This window comes from Enoplosus armatus, chromosome 10 (assembly GCF_043641665.1).
Source record: "Enoplosus armatus isolate fEnoArm2 chromosome 10, fEnoArm2.hap1, whole genome shotgun sequence".
In the NCBI taxonomy this organism is placed as follows: domain Eukaryota; kingdom Metazoa; phylum Chordata; class Actinopteri; order Centrarchiformes; family Enoplosidae; genus Enoplosus; species Enoplosus armatus.
In genome coordinates, this window is record NC_092189.1 from 12,430,833 (window position 1) to 12,448,853 (window position 18,021).

General features: G+C 42.2%; 1 protein-coding gene across 1 annotated transcript; it reads right to left on the reverse strand.

The window, feature by feature from the left end:
- Positions 1-5,643: 5,643 nt before the first annotated feature.
- Positions 5,644-17,808, reverse strand: LOC139291808 (trichohyalin-like). The gene is made up of 20 exons (XM_070913915.1): positions 17,698-17,808; positions 16,296-16,460; positions 14,834-15,721; positions 13,476-13,941; positions 13,074-13,348; positions 11,949-12,980; positions 11,756-11,842; positions 11,034-11,189; positions 10,543-10,659; positions 9,902-10,024; positions 9,720-9,776; positions 9,369-9,545; positions 8,207-8,425; positions 7,542-8,092; positions 7,351-7,496; positions 6,672-6,802; positions 6,508-6,561; positions 6,312-6,419; positions 6,103-6,157; positions 5,644-5,840 (listed from the first exon to the last, which is right to left on the reverse strand). The coding sequence occupies exons 1-20, from the start codon at positions 17,806-17,808 to the stop codon at positions 5,644-5,646; spliced, it is 5,115 nt and encodes a 1,704-aa protein (XP_070770016.1).
- Between the last annotated feature and the right edge of the window lie 213 nt (positions 17,809-18,021).

Here is an 18,021-nt window from a genome sequence, read left to right on the forward strand (position 1 = left end):
TCTATAGGACGTTATGTTTTTTTTAAATCTATTTTGGATCCCGGGGTAGCTTCATACTTTGGCTTATTATTTTGTCAATGTAACAGACTTATAGCCATGCCATGCATGAGTGGTAAGGACAGCTTAAAAGATAATTAACAATTACTCTTATTTTATAGTTCATCATATATTTTGTATATAAAATGAGTCTACCAACTAACTAGTAACTGTGGCTGTAAGAGAAATGTGGAGTAAAAAGCATAAAGTTGAGTACTCGAGTGCATGTACTTCATGTATAGTACTTTTGTGAATATATTTATTGTTCATCTCAAGATGCTATACTTTATTGATTCCTTTGACCTCAATCTCACCTCATCAATAAACCTCCAGCCAGAAAGCAGAATTGCCAATCAAGTGATAAAGTTGTATTTGATCAGTTTTGTAATGAATCACACGCTGTTGACCTTTCCCAGGCCCTTGATCCATCCTGACCAGGATTTACACAGCGATCATGCTCATCTGAAACTTGCACTTAACTCAAGACAAAAAGAGCGAAGAAAATATGGAAAAGAAAGAGGAGCACAGGAGAGTGAAGGAAGGAGAAGGAGGATGCAGGGATGTAATCCTATAATGTCCTGAGATATATTTAGTCCTGAATCACATATGGTTACTGGACTGAGGGCTGGAAAGCAAACCACAGAAAAAACAGCAATAATGGCAAAGAAGAAGAAATGAAGAAATAGATGTAAACAGACACTATGGAGGGAAGAGAGAGAGAGAGGTATGCAATGAAACAATAAAAATGCAAATGTAAGGCATAAAAAACGCAAGCAATGGAGAGAATTGATGGAGCAGAAGGGGAATGAGCTGAGTAGTCTGCCAAGAGGAGGTGGGATGTAAAGTCCCATACAATCTCGGGGTGATTTGCTATCAAACTGAAAGGTTCGGCATAAACTGGGATCAATACTTTTCCACAGACTCTGAATGTTATGGCTCACACTTCATGAAAGCAGAGGAAGGTAGGATAGAGGAAACAACATGAGAGCAAGAAAAACGAGAGAAAAAGAGGAGAGGCGGGGGAAATAAAAGCAAGTCAAACGGTTGAGCGGAGAAGGGGGAGGATTGTTTTCTGAGGCGCCACCACTGTTTTGGCTATTAAGCATGAAGGAGATTACTGTGTGGGGGAATTTGCATAAACATGCCTCTCTATTACTGCCCCCATTGTTCATGATTAATGAGATTAGGGTTGCCTTTGCGCGCAGATTCGAGGATGTAATAGCAGCTAATTGCTTGTCTCTTCCCAAATTAGAAGTTCACTGGTTTGATGTTTGTTTCAATATGGATTTGCTCAAAGTGAAGATGAAGCTCTCGTGTCTCTGCCTGGCAGGATACAGAGTATACAGAGTACCTGATAGGCACTGTGGATGATAAAGATGTGGAGAAAATTGAAAGGGAAGAGTGTAGGAGAGAAGAGGAGCTGGAGTTTCATGATGCACAACAGCAATAAAGCACTTCAAATTGAGCTGAAAAAGGGAGCAAACTGGCAAAGAAAAAGTTAAAAGAAGAGAGAGAGAGAAAAAGGCAGCAATATCAACTACTAGAAAATGGTAAAGATAAAAGGAGTAAATGAGGATTGTATGAAAGAGATGGAGTTGAAATAGAGAGACTAAGGTGTATAAAGCAACAGTACAAACAAGAAAGAAAAGGGAGAAAAAAAGAACCGAGACTGGCTTGAAGTATGAAGTATTATAAAAAAGGAGGAAAGAAGAAGAGATGGAAGGAGAATGGAGAGGACAGTGAGGGGGGTGAGAGAAAAAAAGAGAGAGGGGGTGGAGATGGGCAGAAAAATGAGCGAGACAAAAAGAGAGGAGATTGCTTTGAGAGCTGTAGATCTGTCAGAATTGAATCACAGGCGGCCAGCTGTAAGCTCTGATAGTGCTTCGCCTCTAAATATAACAGACACTGAGATGGACTGATATGGACACAACAACAGAGACAGAGATGGTGCGCGTAAGAAGCATCACGACACTGAGACAGGATACAAAATGCCAAATCTGTGCACATAAAAAAAGCATACCCGCTCAGCAGCTGGTTATTTTCATGTGATGACATTTTTAGCATGCATAAATGTGTTTGCATAATACGACAATATCCATGCAACCACACACACACACACACACACACACACACACACACACATGCCTGTAGTGACACACACACACTCATAGTATCACAACTACAACACTACTGTACGACAAACTCAACAAATCAAAACACAACCACCTTCCAGCATCAAGACCCATCTGCCCAGACGCTGCAGTGGGAGAAACCCTACTTTTAGAGCTCATCTTTGGGTGTGAGCAGCCAGCGCAGCCCTGGAGGTCTGGAAGTCGACTCCAGACCTCCACCCCCCACTTGAGCTCCAGGACGTTCAAGGTGTCAGTGGCAGTGATGGAGTGACAGCGTCCCCTCTGGGTGAAATTAAAACCTCAACACACCGTCCCTCCACTCCTCTTTCTCATCCCCCCTCGACACACCCTGCTGATGACAATTGTCTGCACACACACACACACACACTCCTGCAAGAGGAAGATATCCCCTGCAGTGCTGATACACTCTCATATGCCACATATGCAGAGCACACACACACACACACACACACACACACACACACACAGATAAAGCTCCAGAAGCGTCTTTAAACATCACAACTATAATATTTCTGCAGGAAGCTTGAGCCCAGCTGTCGTTGTCACCGGCACCCCTGTGAGAAATCGCGCTTACACACCTCCTTTTATCTACAGCTCCTGCTTTCCTCCTCTCTCCTCCGTCACTCCCATGTTGGCCTACATGTGAGGAGTCAGAGCTGAGCTTGGCATCATTAACATCCAGCAAGGAAAATTAATTCACACAGAGGTCGTTAACTCATGTAAACAAGACGTTAAGCCCACACTACTGTGCTGAGGCGTGTGCATCATATATGTTGGAGAGTGTGTTAATAATGGAGATGAGTCTCCCAGGAGGGCACACGGAGAGTCCTGTGGGTCCAGCTGAGCTTCTTTGTGCTGATTCAGAGGCTGGTTGCGTCAAGCAACTGCACTGCAGCTTTTACTGAAGTTGGTGAAGTGAAAGACTAAAGTAGACCGCCAAGTCATCTAAAACTTGGGTCTAACCCAACAGGTATAAAAGACCCAACATGCAATGCAGAAAGAATACACCATATTCTTTTCCATAAGTACGTGATGTGATTTTTGATGCATGCAAACTAAATGTTTGCCTGTCCATGCAGACACTGATTGTGTAGATGTCCTCAAAGGCCTCATATACAGTATCAATAAGGCCGGTGCAGACTTTCAAACGTCAGTATTCTGTACTGAGCAAGTTTCGCTCATGTAGAGTTTGGACTATTGCCCACACATTAGTTTTGATTTTATGATACATTTTATGATAAATAAACAGTATCGTCAATATTCTAAAATCCTGGCGTAGATGACTGGGGCTCATATCGCTTGGCTTTCCTTTACCTTCAGTATGAGAATTGTTAATGCATTGTTTTATTTCTTTGTTTTATTGTGTTGTTCATGCACACATGCAAGTGGTGGGAGAGGTATTCAAGTACCTTACTAAAGTAAAAGTACCAATACTACAATATAAAAATACCCCATTACAAGAATGAGTAGAAATGTACTTTTACTTATGAGCAAAAGTACTCATAATGCATAAATACAGCGTAATCTGTAAAGATGTCAAATATAGTGGAGTAAAAATTAAGTATAAAGTAACATAAAATGGAAATACTGGAAATTATAAATGAGTATATATATCTTTTACTTCCAGTTGAGGCGTACGTCCTCCTGAACTCATACATCTATTTCCCACCACACAAACACACCAACACACTCTTCCTCCTCCACCTGGTGCTCTTTCTGCTGAGCTCGAGAGATGACGTTCTCAGATGAGCTCTCAAAAGCTGCTGAGCAAAGAAGGTGATCGTTATTAAGCTGTTTTTTTTGTTTTTAAAGCTGCTGATGCTTCTTCTTCTTCTTCTTTTTCTTGGTGTTGTGCCTGGTTTGTATTGAATAGGAGAGCAGACACTAAGATGTTTTAGGCTACTCCAGCACGTCAGCATCATCCACTCCACTAAAGCACACGTAAGATACTACATCTGACGTGTGCTTTATTTATTGAGTTGGCTGCCATCTAGTGTCCATTAATGGGAAGTGTTTCAGTGAATTAAACAGGTATGTTAGAAAACGGTAAAACTGAGAGGAGTTTCATAATTCATCATCTACATCTGACAAATGTATTGTCACTGTCTTGTGAAAACATGTATCTCCAAAACACCAAGAAAAACATGTATCTCCAAAACACTAATTTTTCACGAGTTAAGAACAAAAGCCCTATATTTCAGCTATGTGAAAACACATTTATAAGATAATCAAATTAGTTTTAAATGGTTTATTTGGTTTAATAAGCAGGAGATTTGTTTCAGCAGATAAAAGAAACAATTGTTTATTGGAAAAAATCCAAATCACCAAATTTGGAGATACGTGGTTTTCTCTGGACAGCAATGTATTGTCAGTTTTGCCAAATCTCAACTGTGATTCGGTTTGAACAAGAATTTATAAACCAAAACTGTTCATGTTTCAACCTCTTACATCAGTTCACACACACACACACACACACACACACACACACACACACACACAGACACTGGAGTGACAGTTTATATTATATAAACATTTATTCTCTGTACAGTTGTAAGGAATCAATGGGAAATCAATATTTTCAATTACTGATAGAAAAATACCTTTGCTGCACCGTGATCACTCCACACCCGTACATACAGTGAGTAGCAAAAGAACATCACATAGTGTGTCGTGAACATCGTGTAAAACAAAAAAAACATTGTGAGCGTGCATAACATCTATTAGGTATGAAATAAAAGTGTCACTCATACAAAAAGACAGTATGTGGTACATTGGCATATCTTTATAATATTCTCTACAAAAAAATATTAGTGATAATCTCTTTTTTTTATTTCATCTTCTAGATATCAATAATGACTGTGTGCAAATTTCAGAACTTAAATAACATCTGGCTTCTGTGTTTGACGTAATCCCGTAGACCTGTGAGGAGGAGGAAACAGAGGAGTCTTTGGAGTGAATCATCTTTTCTCATATTTGGCTTCACGTGTAAAAATCAAGTAAGATGAGCTTCGGGTACAATGTTGCACATTATACAGTAAGTGTTGCTTTAAAAAAAGGCTTTTTATACAGTGAATGTCCCGTTAGCCAGCTGTTCATGTCACAGAGTCCAGAGAGGCAGGTGATGCAGTATGACACGTGATCTCTCTGCGTTTAACACAGTGTTAAAATGATGCGGACGTCCCTCCATCTTGGTTGGACAATGTAAGTAAATGTTGGCGTCACAGGCAGCGGTTGACAATGTGACTGATCTTGGCTTCATATAGTTTGTAGTGAAGTAACACTTTTTATCAGTTTGTCAGGATCTGTTTGATTGGCAGCCGCTCCGACCTTTCACCTGGCAGTCACAACGTCCTCTCCATTCAACAGGTGAATCCAGTGACTCTGAAACAGGAAGTTCTTCCAAAAAGGAATCCAGCTAATCATCACTTAACTCTGACTGCAGAGGCAGGACATCTTACACGGCGTTTTGTTTGACATCTTCAGTTAAACGTTTTGAGGTTTTAGCGGCCAGCCACAGGTTGCTATGACCACGTGAGACAAGTTTTTCTGATTGGTTGACCTGAGCCTGAGGCAGTGTGATGGCGTCTCCCTCGCCGTCGCTACTGAGGTGGAGGTTAGGGCGGTCCCTCAGAGGGCTGCAGCTATAGATGGCTGAAGGGCGGACACACACATACACACAGGACACAAGACAAAGGGAAAAATAGATAATCACACAAGTGTTGTTATCTTTAAGCTCTTTTAAAATATCAATTAAATTACTTTCAATTTCACTTGAATATCACATTTATCTGAGATTTTTTTTGCATCACAAACACTGTTTCACATACGTAACAAAAAACAAAACATACATGACAAATGAAAACATTCAACCATACTTTGTGTAGACTGACACAAAGACACACACACAACTTACAATTCAAACCTCGGCCACTGGCAGTGAAGGTTTTCACCAAGAAGTTCCTGTAATCCTACAGAAACACTGACAAAACAATAAAATGTTAAATACCTATAACTCAGATGTAGTAACACTTAATTAAACATGTAGAAAACAGGGGCATCTACTAGATTTACTTACTTATTATGGCACCATTGCGTTTGCTGTAGTCAGTAGTGTGTTCTGACTGAAGTCCTGTACATGGTGTGGACACTGTTTGAACTGAGACCATTCGAGCCCAGCGTTTGGACACTGATGTGGACTGGGACACTCAGGTCGACATTCTCCAGGATACACTGTGGAAAGAGAAACCACATATGCAGTACATGAATTGCTGTTATTAAATTGAACAGGTTGCAATAATGCTCAGAGGGGGACTGATACCTTGGTGCACGCTGAGCTCATGACAGATTTGTGGAAGTCCCCATCTACAAACACCTGAGAGGTGACAAGAAATAATAAGTTCAAGAAGCTTTTAGACAAATAAATAAAAAACAAATCTAAATCCATGTGTCAGTCTGCCTGCTACTGTAGTTTGTTCTGCCTACCCTGTATCCGTACACAAACGTGCCATTACTGTAGCCCAGCTCGTCGAGCGACGGTCTTTCCCAGCCAATCATGAGGCTGCTCTGGCCCACTGTTTTGATGACCTCAACAGAGCGAACCTCGGCTGGAGCTTCTGGAGGTGATCGGACAAAGAAAGTTCAAGCACAGCTCCCTATGTTGCTCGTACAATGCAATGCTTGTAAGGCTCCAAACACAGGGTACAATACAGTCTAAATGCCTACTAATGTATTTTTTGTTAAATAAACAGGACTCACTGAATATTGAACTCACTAAAGAGTCCAAGCAATTTAGTTGAGGTTTATACTCATGTACTCTGCTGCAGTGTGTTAGCGTATGTGGGCAATAAACAGGGCAACATCAAACTGCCAGAATTTGTGCAGGAATTTTATATGACATTATTTCTAATACAAAAAACAGAAACAGAGAATGGCCTGTATCTTCACTGGGTATAATCACATTGCAGCAGAGTACAACCAAAAAGTAATATTCTACAATCATTAACTGCAATAGTATGCACCAAAGCTACAACACGTACTTGTGCAAAGTTTTATTGTCAAATCAACAAAGGCATTTCAACTTTTTATAAAAACAAGAATTTCTTCTGCAATGGCGTGTTTTGCTTTTGTGTAAATAATCTAAATTATTGAATATGTGCGTTACCTGGTTTGGGTCTCACTGTCTTGGTCTTTTCTAGAGCATCTGTGGACCTTCTGGGAGACTTGTTGGATCTCTCAGGAGACCAGTGAGCAGACTGAGTGCAGGATGCAGCAAATACAAGTCGGTCATATGTAGGGGAAGCACCATCCGTTGTAGAAGGCATGTTAAAATGGTTAGCCTCGGGGGCAGTCGATATGCTAGGGGCAGTTGTGTCTAAGGCAGTGGTTTTAGGATTCGTGTCAGAACATATTAAGACATCAGAGTCAAAGGTAGTGGTCCTCAGAGTTGTATGTTTAGCCTCAGACACATCAGGTATAGCAGTGATTTTCTTTGTCAGTTTTGGGGATATTGTTACATTAGCGGTGCTGCTCAAGGTGGATTTGCTCGGTGTCATAGTGGCAAAAGGAACGTTAGAAGAGCTAGAAAGAGCAGACGTTGTAGTTTTAGATATGTCTGCTTCAAAGCGATGCTTAGTGAATGTGTTGGGACTGAATGTAACATCAGCAGATCTAGAGGCGACTGCATTAAAAAGTGTTGTTGACTTATTAGTGGCAACAGGTGTGGCTGTCACTGCTGGAGTGCGCTCAGCTTGGCTTGAAGCAGTGGTGACTGGGAGAGAGCTGGTGTGTGGTGTATTGAAACTAAGGCTCTGCGTCTTTCTCTGAGAGGCTGGTCTCAGGTCTGCAGGAGCTGAAAATGAGAGATTTTTCCTGGGCTGCAGTCCTCTTCCTCTGCTCACTGGAGCCTTGAAAGGAAGAGAAACACATTCATTAGACATGTACTAACATAATATTTGGCTACATGCATTTTTGTGAGCATACATCTTCACATCTGGTGAGACATCTGAGCTTCAGTGTACCTGATAGCTGCTCAGTAGAGTCTTCTGCAGTTGCTCATGTAGGTTGATGATCTTCTCAGGACTACTCAGCCTCCCGTTCCGACTCACACGTGTGCTGGAGGAGGGAGGAGTGGGACTCAGTGAGGATCCTGTCAAACTGGCCGGTTCTGGGGAGGACTTCCCTTTCATGTCTGGATGATGAAATCCAAATTTCTCTGGTCCACTGGCAGAGGGAGAGAGCTGTGGTGGGATTGAGAAAAGGCACATCGTAGTGTCGAAGGTGTTTTTGTGTGGCATTTTTAAACACTGATATATTATTATGTCAAATTAACTTCAGATTACTGTAAACAAATGACCCTGTGGCTGAGACAACTGGCAGCTTCTAGCTCACATTAGTATATTACTTAAAGGATGGGTTCACATTTTTTCTTAAAACAATACTCATTTGTTCATATGTACATTGGAAAATGTTTGCTTATGAACAAGGGGAGTGATTACAGCAAGCATAACCTGTTAATGCTAGTGTTTTACAAACAGGATCGTTGCTTCTTTGGTCAGAGGTTTTTGTTAATTGAAAATGTTGGAAGTGATTGTCTTGTGAAAACATCAAAGAACAAACCATAAATAAAATAAATGTTTTTGTTCTGTAAATCAATGTAGAATATCTTTAATTAATTCAGGTAACACAAAAAGACAACAGAAGTCAGGAGCTACTGCCTATCTTGTTTATTTATGAGAGTTATTTCACAAAAGGATTGCAGTAATGTTTTATTGCTGTTAAAACGCTACATCTACAAACCTACAATACTAAAATACTACGTATTTGAATATATTTGCATCATCTCACCTGTGCTGTATAGATCTCTCTCAGTGCTGGAACAACAGCAAGTGTGACATGCTCTTGCGCTGGTGAGGCTGGCACAGCTGAGTTGGTGTTTTTCTTTACTGTTCCCATCGGTGCAGGTGTGACTTCACTTCTGCAGTCTTGATGATTTGTTGTGGATTCAGTGGTGACTAAAGACGTGTGTTTTTCAGATTCAGGAGCAAATTCATTTTGGTTTTGCTGATTTACAAATGGGGGTGTAGTAGAGCAGGTCTGATCAGGTGTAAATCCGTTGGTGTAGTCTTGAAATTTTGAAATAAATCCTGGTGTGAACTCAGTACTGTAATCCCAGGTCTTTACGATGCTCCCTGGTGTGAATGCTGCAGTGTAGTCCTGCAGAGCAGCGTCACTGAGCAGCTGTTCGACCTGCTGTGTGAGTGTGGGGTCCACACAGCCTCGTCTGTGCATAGCTTTCCTCATCTGAACCAACAAGCTGTTCCTCTCCTGACACTTCAACACCAGGCAAGACAGCTTGGCCTGTTATTGGACGAAACATCTGTCAGTCAAACTCTATTGACACATGACAATAGTTACCTGACAGTCAAACAGAGTAAATGAGTTGTCAGTACTCTAAAGTGTCACACTGTTCAGAATACAAGAATAAAGGAACAAATAATGAAGGAATGAAAAGCTAAATGTCTCTTTCCTCACCTTTAAAGGAGCTATATCTAGATCCCTCTGGCTCCTCTGTTTCAGGAGTGCATCATACTACAGTACAAACAAAACAAAACAAAACACATGAAAACTACTGTAAGTAAGATACAGATAAAAACATATAAGCTCATAACATACAACTAAGTGCTTTGACCATCATGGACTGACTGGTTACTCACCTTAGCTCTGATGTCGTTGTAACGTGTCCTGAGTGAGACGAGAACAGTGCTCAGATCCTCCTTGCTGCCCGGCCCTCGTTTTAGAGCGATATACTCTGAGTTTAGCTCCTCTAGAGCCACCGTCTGTGAGGTTCAACACACACACGCACACACACACACACACACACACACACACACACACACACACACACACACACACACACACACACACACACACACACACACACACACACACAGGAACAGATCTGTGGTGAGAACTGCCTCATGATGTTGCTGCTTCTAATTCTTTTATGTATTTGCATTTATCCATCCAACAGTGATACACTCAACACCCTCAATTTAGTCACAAACGTGAACTAAAGAATGTGAGTATTAGTACAGTCTGGTCTGGTTGTGCTGCATTAGATGTGGTGTATATTTGAACAATATACATCACAATATACACTCCGTGGACTTAAACATCTGCCGATTCAAAATCAAGTCTTGCTAGGTTGATTTGATTTGTCAGAACAAATCGGACCAGTTTTTGTGCCACACGTTTTACACGTCTTTGTTCAAGAATCAGATCAAATTTGTCACAGTGCCACATACAGGCACTTAGAGCTAATTTATGGTACATAACAAATGAAAAAGAAAGATACCTTAGCTTTGAGCTGAGCTGTAAGGATGTTGTATTGCTCCTCTATTTGTGCCTTTAGTGACAGAGCATCAGTCTTCTCCCTGACCAGGCCCGCCAGTTTGCTCTGCAGCTCCTTCACCTGCGACACACACAAACACTGGTGAGGTCTAACAGATAAATAATAGAGAGACACACATAACAGATAAACAATGTTTTTAATTGGGTTTGCACCTGAAGCAATACTAAAAACAACAGAGAGTCCAAACTACAAGACATATTCAGGGCTTTATACAGTCTTAGGAGGGCTAAACCTCTGTCAGAGCAACTCCAAACATGTGATGTTTTAACAGTTTTTAATGTGTGCATGTTGATTTTTTCTGAACTTGTACATGTACTGAATATGTACTGTACTTAATAAGCGGACCAAAGGGCAATGCTGGATCAGACAAGACAACATTATGGCACAATGTTGAAGTTTTATGGCATTTTTGTGATGGATATCTAGTTAAATACCTGGATTATGAGGCTGTCACTGTCCTTCCTGGTTTCCTCCATCCGATTGGCCACATCTGTCAGCCTCATCACCTCGTCAGCTGCTTGGACTGCTCCTCTCTCCGCCTCCTCCCTCCGGGCTTCTGATTGACGCAGTTCACTGTGCAGCCTCTTAGTCTGAACATGCCACAAACGTAAACACATTAAATTAGTGACATCTCCAATGATACACCACTGCCCTGTAAATATAAAATGGAGAGCCAAAGATAAAAAAAAAAAATTCTGTTCCTAAATCACACAAAAACATTTAAATGTGTCAAATTAAAAAGTCCAACTTTTCCCAAAAATCCAAACACCAAGCGAGCAGGAGCTCTGTAGAGTATTAGCATGATGAAAATGCTGGGTCATCTTTCTCTTTCAGATCATGGTTAACAAACTATATGCAGTGAAAATTGTAATAAAAACCCCCAACATTTATTGTATTGTTATCTTTAACCATACCTCTGCTGCGATGATCATTCAGTTAAGCCCAGAAGTTCATTCTTGGTGGAAGTAGTTTGACAAACAAACCCAACTCAAGTTCTACTGAGTTTTCTAACACCTAAAGCCAGTAAGTGGACCTTGAGTTGGGATTGTTTTGTCCAGCTACTATTATTTAGTTTAATCAACAGAATGTCTGAAGTTAATCTTATCTTCTATCACCACAAATGTTAATGAAGAAAGGGGAAGTTGCGTCAACTCACATCTATATGGCTCTTGTCCAGTTCGCCTCGCGACCTCTTCAGTTCTGCTCCCAAAGCTTCAATCTCCCTCATCAGATCACTTTGCTCCTGTTTTCCATCAAAACCATGTTGTATAAATACACTATAATCCAACATAATGACACACTATGAGCCATAATACTTAAAGAATATTTAAATTGACCACTCTTAATACCTGTACAGGGTTTCCTCTGTGGTCATCAGTCTGACATCTCTGTGTAGCATATTCATCAGTCCCAACACAAGTCTCAGTCTTTGTCTTCACAACAGTGTTTGGATTCAGCAGATGCTGCTTCTGATTCCATCCCTCTGATTGTGTTTGTCTGGGGAGATCAGCTTGGAGGCTATTTCTTTCCTCTCTTAGGCCCTGGAGTAATAGCTTTATCTGATTTTCTTCCTGTTTCAAACAAATTATTGAATGTTCACTTCTTTCTTCTTCTTCTCTCAAACTGCTAACTGATTTTATTAACTTATCGTGGTCTTCTTGTAAAGTGTAAGATGATTGTTCCTGGTCTCTCTGTTCCTTCAAACACTTAAGGGAATTGGTTAGTCCGTCTCTCTCCTGTTTCAAATACTGCACTGCCTGGCTTAACTGGTCCCTCTCTGTCTGTAAACTTTGTAGTGACATCATGATTTGATCACTCTCCTCTTTTCCACTTGAGAGATATTCTAACAGTTTCTCTTTTTCTCTTTGGAGACCAGATAAAGACTTAGTTAGCAGCTCTTTCTCCTCTTTCAGGCCACTCATAGACCTTATAAACTGGTCTCTCTCGTCTCTCAGCCCACAGACTGTCCGGGTAAGTTGCTCTCTCTCTTGTCTGAGACCAGTCAGAGATTGAGAGACGCCGTCTTTCTCCTCCTTCAGTCCCCAAACTGTCCGAGTTAACTGCTTCTTCACTTCTGTCTGTGTTTGGACTGACAGAGCTACCTCTCTCTGCTGCTCTCTGAGAGAATTCAAGTCGTCTGACAGTTCCTCTTGTTCCGTTTTGAGGCTCTGGACCGACTTGGTCAGCTGGCCCACTTGATCAGTCAGTGAACTAACATGCAGACTGCTTTGTAGGCTGTTTTGTAACGGATCAAAGTGATAATTATGTTGAGAACCAGGTGCTGAAGCTGCAGTCGAATCGCCTGGTTGTTGACTGGACATCAATTGTGGTTCCTCCCCTTTTAGCACACTTTCCACCAAACGGTCCACACATTCTTCGAGGTTGTTCTGTTGAAAACTTCCTGATATTGCAGGTGCATATTCTCTTTGCAACTGAGATCCACACACTTCCTTGTCATCCTGTGATTCCTCCATATGCTGTTCCCTCTCCTCTAACCTTTGCTGCAGCTCCATGATGGTATTGAGATCATCCTCAGTCTTCTTGGTGAGTTCTGTAATCAAACACGCATGTTCCTGGTTCTCCAGCTCCAGCCTGACTCCGTCCGCCTCTAGTTTGGAGATATGCTCCCTCACCTGTGTTTCCTCCCTCTTGATCTCCTCTTCTCTGAGCTCAATGTGAGACAGAAGCTGCTGGATCCGGTCAGCCAAGGCCCGGTTCTCCTGATTCAGGGCCTGGACAAGACCATCCCCTCTGTCACTGGTGGGTAGTGTGCTAATCTGAGTATACAAAGAGGTAGAATTCGAACAGTACTACTTTATTGAAAGTTGGTAACTTCAGCTATATAAAACATTTGGGGATACTGCAACCCCTGCGACATACCTTTTCTCCTGAAGGCCCCAGGTCCGCCTCTGCTTCTCGTTCCTCTGCCTCTTTCCTGAGTTGTAATTTCAGTCGAGTATTCTCTTGAGCCATCATCTGCAGCTGCTCCTGCGTGTACTGCAGAGCGACCTCCAGGCGGTCCCTTTGTTCTTGAAGTGCTTCGAGATCCTCCCCCAACCCCAAGCTCCTGTAGGCTTCCATCAGGGCATCAGATTCCTCACTGGGGCTCTCCTCCAGGTTTAGGGTCCCTCTGGAGCACCAGGTCCCTAGTTTAAACTCATCTAGTGTCTCTGTAGTCAAGGAGAGGGTCTGGAGGCTGGGGTTGGTTGGAGTTTCTGATTTGGCAGATGAGGAGTGATCCTCTGTGTTGTTCTCAGGTCTCTCTGCTGGAGCCTGGTGGTGAACAGGTGGAACTGCAGATGAGTGAGGCTGGCCTACTTCCTCACTCGAGGTTAGATGGACCTACACAGAGATCACAGTTGTGGGACAAAAGTTGTTAATCATTTAGGTAAACATGAAAATGACAAAACATTTAACATCAATCTAAATTCATGTCTCAGTCTGCTATAGGGAAACTCTGATATTTAGATACACGTGTATAAGCATTTATATTAGGGGAGGTGGTTATATAACACTCTAAATCCTATCAACACAGCTTTCACTCTTCGGAGGCATTCGCCCTTTTTATGCTGTAATACCTTCTCATGAAATAACAAGAAGGAATTTACAACATTAAGCCAATAATAACACCACACTGAGCATCTATAAATCCTTAAGTTATTTTTACAGTGGAAAACTGGTTAAAATGAATCACAGACAACAAATGACTACATTCAAAATAATAATTTGTCCCAGATCGATTAGTTGAGCAGTTGATCTTAATTGTGTTTCATCAAGAGTAAATAGGAACGCAGGAATTTGTCACTTTTCAAACTAATGATCCCCAAGAAATGTTCCGAGTTTTTCTCTTGAGGACAGGAAAAAAAACGTCATGTCTGTTCTTGACTCGTGCTTGTAAGACCCTGTACTCTCACGCTGCTGATTTCCACCTTTAAACAACTTGATGCAGTTTATCTCTGTGCCCTGCATTTCGTTGCAGGAGATAGATATCGTACTCATCACTGTGTGCTGTATGAAAAAGTAGGCTACTCCTCACCAGCAACAAGAAGAGAGCTACACACAATCATTTTTGATTTTATATGTCTGATACTAAAGCTGCCTCAGTATATTACACCTCTTCTGAAATTTAAAACCACAGTTCATCAGATGAGCTCTCAGGACCGGCTAACTCTTAATACCCCACAAGTAAATACTGAACTTGGGAAGAAGGTTATAACAATCATGTCTTACGCACCTCTCCAGAGCTCCCCACTGAGGAATGTCCCTTGGCAGTGGTATGTGAGAGAGGGTTGGAGGGCACTGGACAAACAACGGGACTGCAGCTGGGCGAGCTGGCATGTGGACCCAGGCATGTGGACTCAGGGACTGTGGATGACTGGCTGGGTGTTTGGTTAGCTATATCTATACGGATCTGCTGGAGTCTGTGGTTCTCCTCTCTCAGCTCTTCAACCTCCTCCATCAAGGAGCTTTCAGACAGCTTCATCTGGTGCACCTCTGCCCTTATCTCCTCCACCTTGCAGCCCAGGAAGTGGCTGTTCTCCTGGGCCTCCTGGAGCTGCTCCATCAGTCCCCTCCGCTCAGTCACTCCATTCTCCTCTCTCTCCAGCAGCACCCTGAGATCCTCCTGCAGGCTCAGGATGAAGCCTTGCAGCCTGGCTTCATTTGAGTCCTGTTTTGTGTCTTTGACCCTTCCCGTTGGTATCTCTTCCTCTGTCTTTCCCTCATCACCCGCTCGCCCTCCTTCTCTCTCAGTCCCCACACTTGGCTGCCATTGCCTCCTCCTCTCCTCCTTTCTCTCCTCTTCTCCTTCACCCTCTCCTCTCATGGAAAGTTCTTCCCAGTGTGTTACTGTCCCGGCAGTGATTCTGGCGGCACTGATCGTTGACATGCCAGTGGCAGCACTCACAGTCATGTCCAGTAGCTGCTTTTCTAAAGAGTAGATCCGGTTCTGTAGGCTCTGCTCTCTGTCCCGGGCCAGGCTGAGCTTGTGTTGGAGTTGGGTTTTAAAGTTCTCAAAGTACTGGGACTGGCGAGTCATCTCCTCCTCTTTGGCCTTCAGCTGCCTCTGACAGCGCTGCAGTCGATCCCTCCAAATTCGCTCCCCTCGCTCCTTCTCCTGGGTCTGAGAGAGAGACGAAGACAGAGAGAAAATATTAAAGAGAGAGATGCCACAGTGGAGTCTGGAAAACCAACTCCTGAGTCATCAGTAATCCCAACACTCAAAGCTTGCTTTACAACATGTTTTAACTCTGGCTAAGTGGTGTCCTGAGCTACATCAATGTCCTCTTAGACTATGTATTAGTTTGTGTGTTAATGTTAGTATTGTAGTAGTAGTCTTCACTGTAGATGTTGTCTGTTGTGCCTGTGTTTGACTTGTGTCTCTTCTGTTGTTTACTGTGCATGAGCAAACAAACCAGTTTCCCCACTGGGAATGAATTGGGAAGTTATCTATCTATTGAACCACCACAGTGTAATTGCTTAAAAGCAGATCAAATTATATTATAAGGTATCCCCCAAATTCCTGTAAATCTCAAAGACCTTTGTAGCATTGTTTGTAATTTTAATCAAGTTATATCAGAGTTAAAGTCCTTATCCATTATTCTGTCTATCCCTTGTACATTGTACATTACAGTCTTCATGTTTTACAGTTTGTATATCCATGCCTACTGATGCACTCAGAGATCCCGAGGACTCACCATGGCTCTGACCTCCTCCCTGAGCACGTGGAGTCTCTGGTCCAGCTTCTGGGAGTGTTGCATGCTGGGGAGGTGGGAGGCAGAGGCTAGCTGGTAGAGCTGTGGCAGCAGGCTCCTCTCTGACCTCTCTAACTCTCTGATCCTAACACCACAACACAACACATTACATCACCTTATTAACTTCACACCAATTTGCACCTGTTTATTTGCTTCCTCTGTGAATTCGATCTAAAAACTACAAATTTGACTCCGTATTTACCTCCCAATGCGAGAAAAGATGAAAACACACAAACAAAATCTCCTACAGCGAATAATTCCAGGGGAGATGTTAGCAGCAGCGTGCTTACATGCAAGTCAGGTGCGTGTGATATGTGATATCACCTTGGCCAAAAGTACTATATAGTGGCAGGTGTGTGTGTGTGTGTGTGTGTCACTGGATCCCCCCAGTCTCTCACCTGTTCCTCAGGTAGCTGTCAGACTGGAGGGTTGAAACTTCATTCTACTCCAGGACCTTCACTCTGTCACACAGAACCTGCAGATCCAAGTCCAGGTCTGAGTCAGTTCCCATTAAGTCTGTTACCGTGGTAACAGAACTGCATCCGGTACCCGTCGTGTCTGATGAGGTCATGCGATCCTCCACTGGTTAGCCTAGGTGCCCACTAAGTGAGTTATACCTGTGGCACAGGAACTGATGGTGTCAGACTTGGTTCAGGAAGAAGAAAAGGAAAACTGTAACACATCTTCTCTACACGTCTCTGTGATGCTTGTTTTTTTTTTCTTATCTACATGTCCATCATAAACACACAAAACAGATATATAGCGACATAGAAAAAGATACACAAGCACAAAATGCAGTCATCTATTATTCACAATGTCAACAGCTTGGTAGCAAGTTGTCGAGCACAGGTATCTCTCAGGTTACCCCGCCTCCCAATCCTCCTGTCCCCTCCTGCACCTCCAACCATATATCACAAATCCTTCAATCCCCAAAACTTAAAGGGTGGGTTCACATTTCCCCCTGTTCACACTGGTTGTTAAAAGAAAGCTGACTATTAAAAATGTCGGTATTACAACAACCTAATAAGCTCTACCTAATAAGCAAGCTAGCAAGCATGTTTGGCTAATGCATAACTAAATACAGGCAAGAATACCAGTTCACATTAGTATACATGTAATCACTTGCAGATTTTGGGAAGTAAACTTGTTTTCTAAAAACAGTAAAACTCATGTGACCTTAAATTAGCACAGTAAATGTACAAAGGAGAAAACTCTCAAAGATAAGATTAAATAATAACCTGTTTTTTGAGCTCCTTCCTCACAATGCAGCGACAAGCTTCCAGTAAGTTCAGCTTCTGCTCTGTGAACTTGGTTGCACTGTTGTTTCCTTAGAAACACCACAGACGTTGGACTTTGCCAGAATCCTCCATATCCAGTTGGTACTCAGCTTGTTCACCCCCTCACTCAGCCCTGTACTTTCACTCTTCTTCACCTCCCTCCGTCTCTCCTTTTCCATTGTCCGACTGGGCATTCCTTCATCTGAGGCTCTTCTTCCTTTAATAAATCCTCTGATTCAGAGTTTTCTCTCAGTAAATCCATATGTTTGCTTCTCACAGAGGAGTTAAAGTTTTGTGTTCCAGGTCCAAGAACCACTACTGTATAGTAAATGTTATTTATAAATAAATCTCATTTTAATCTCATGTATATCTGGTTATTTATTACATTTCAA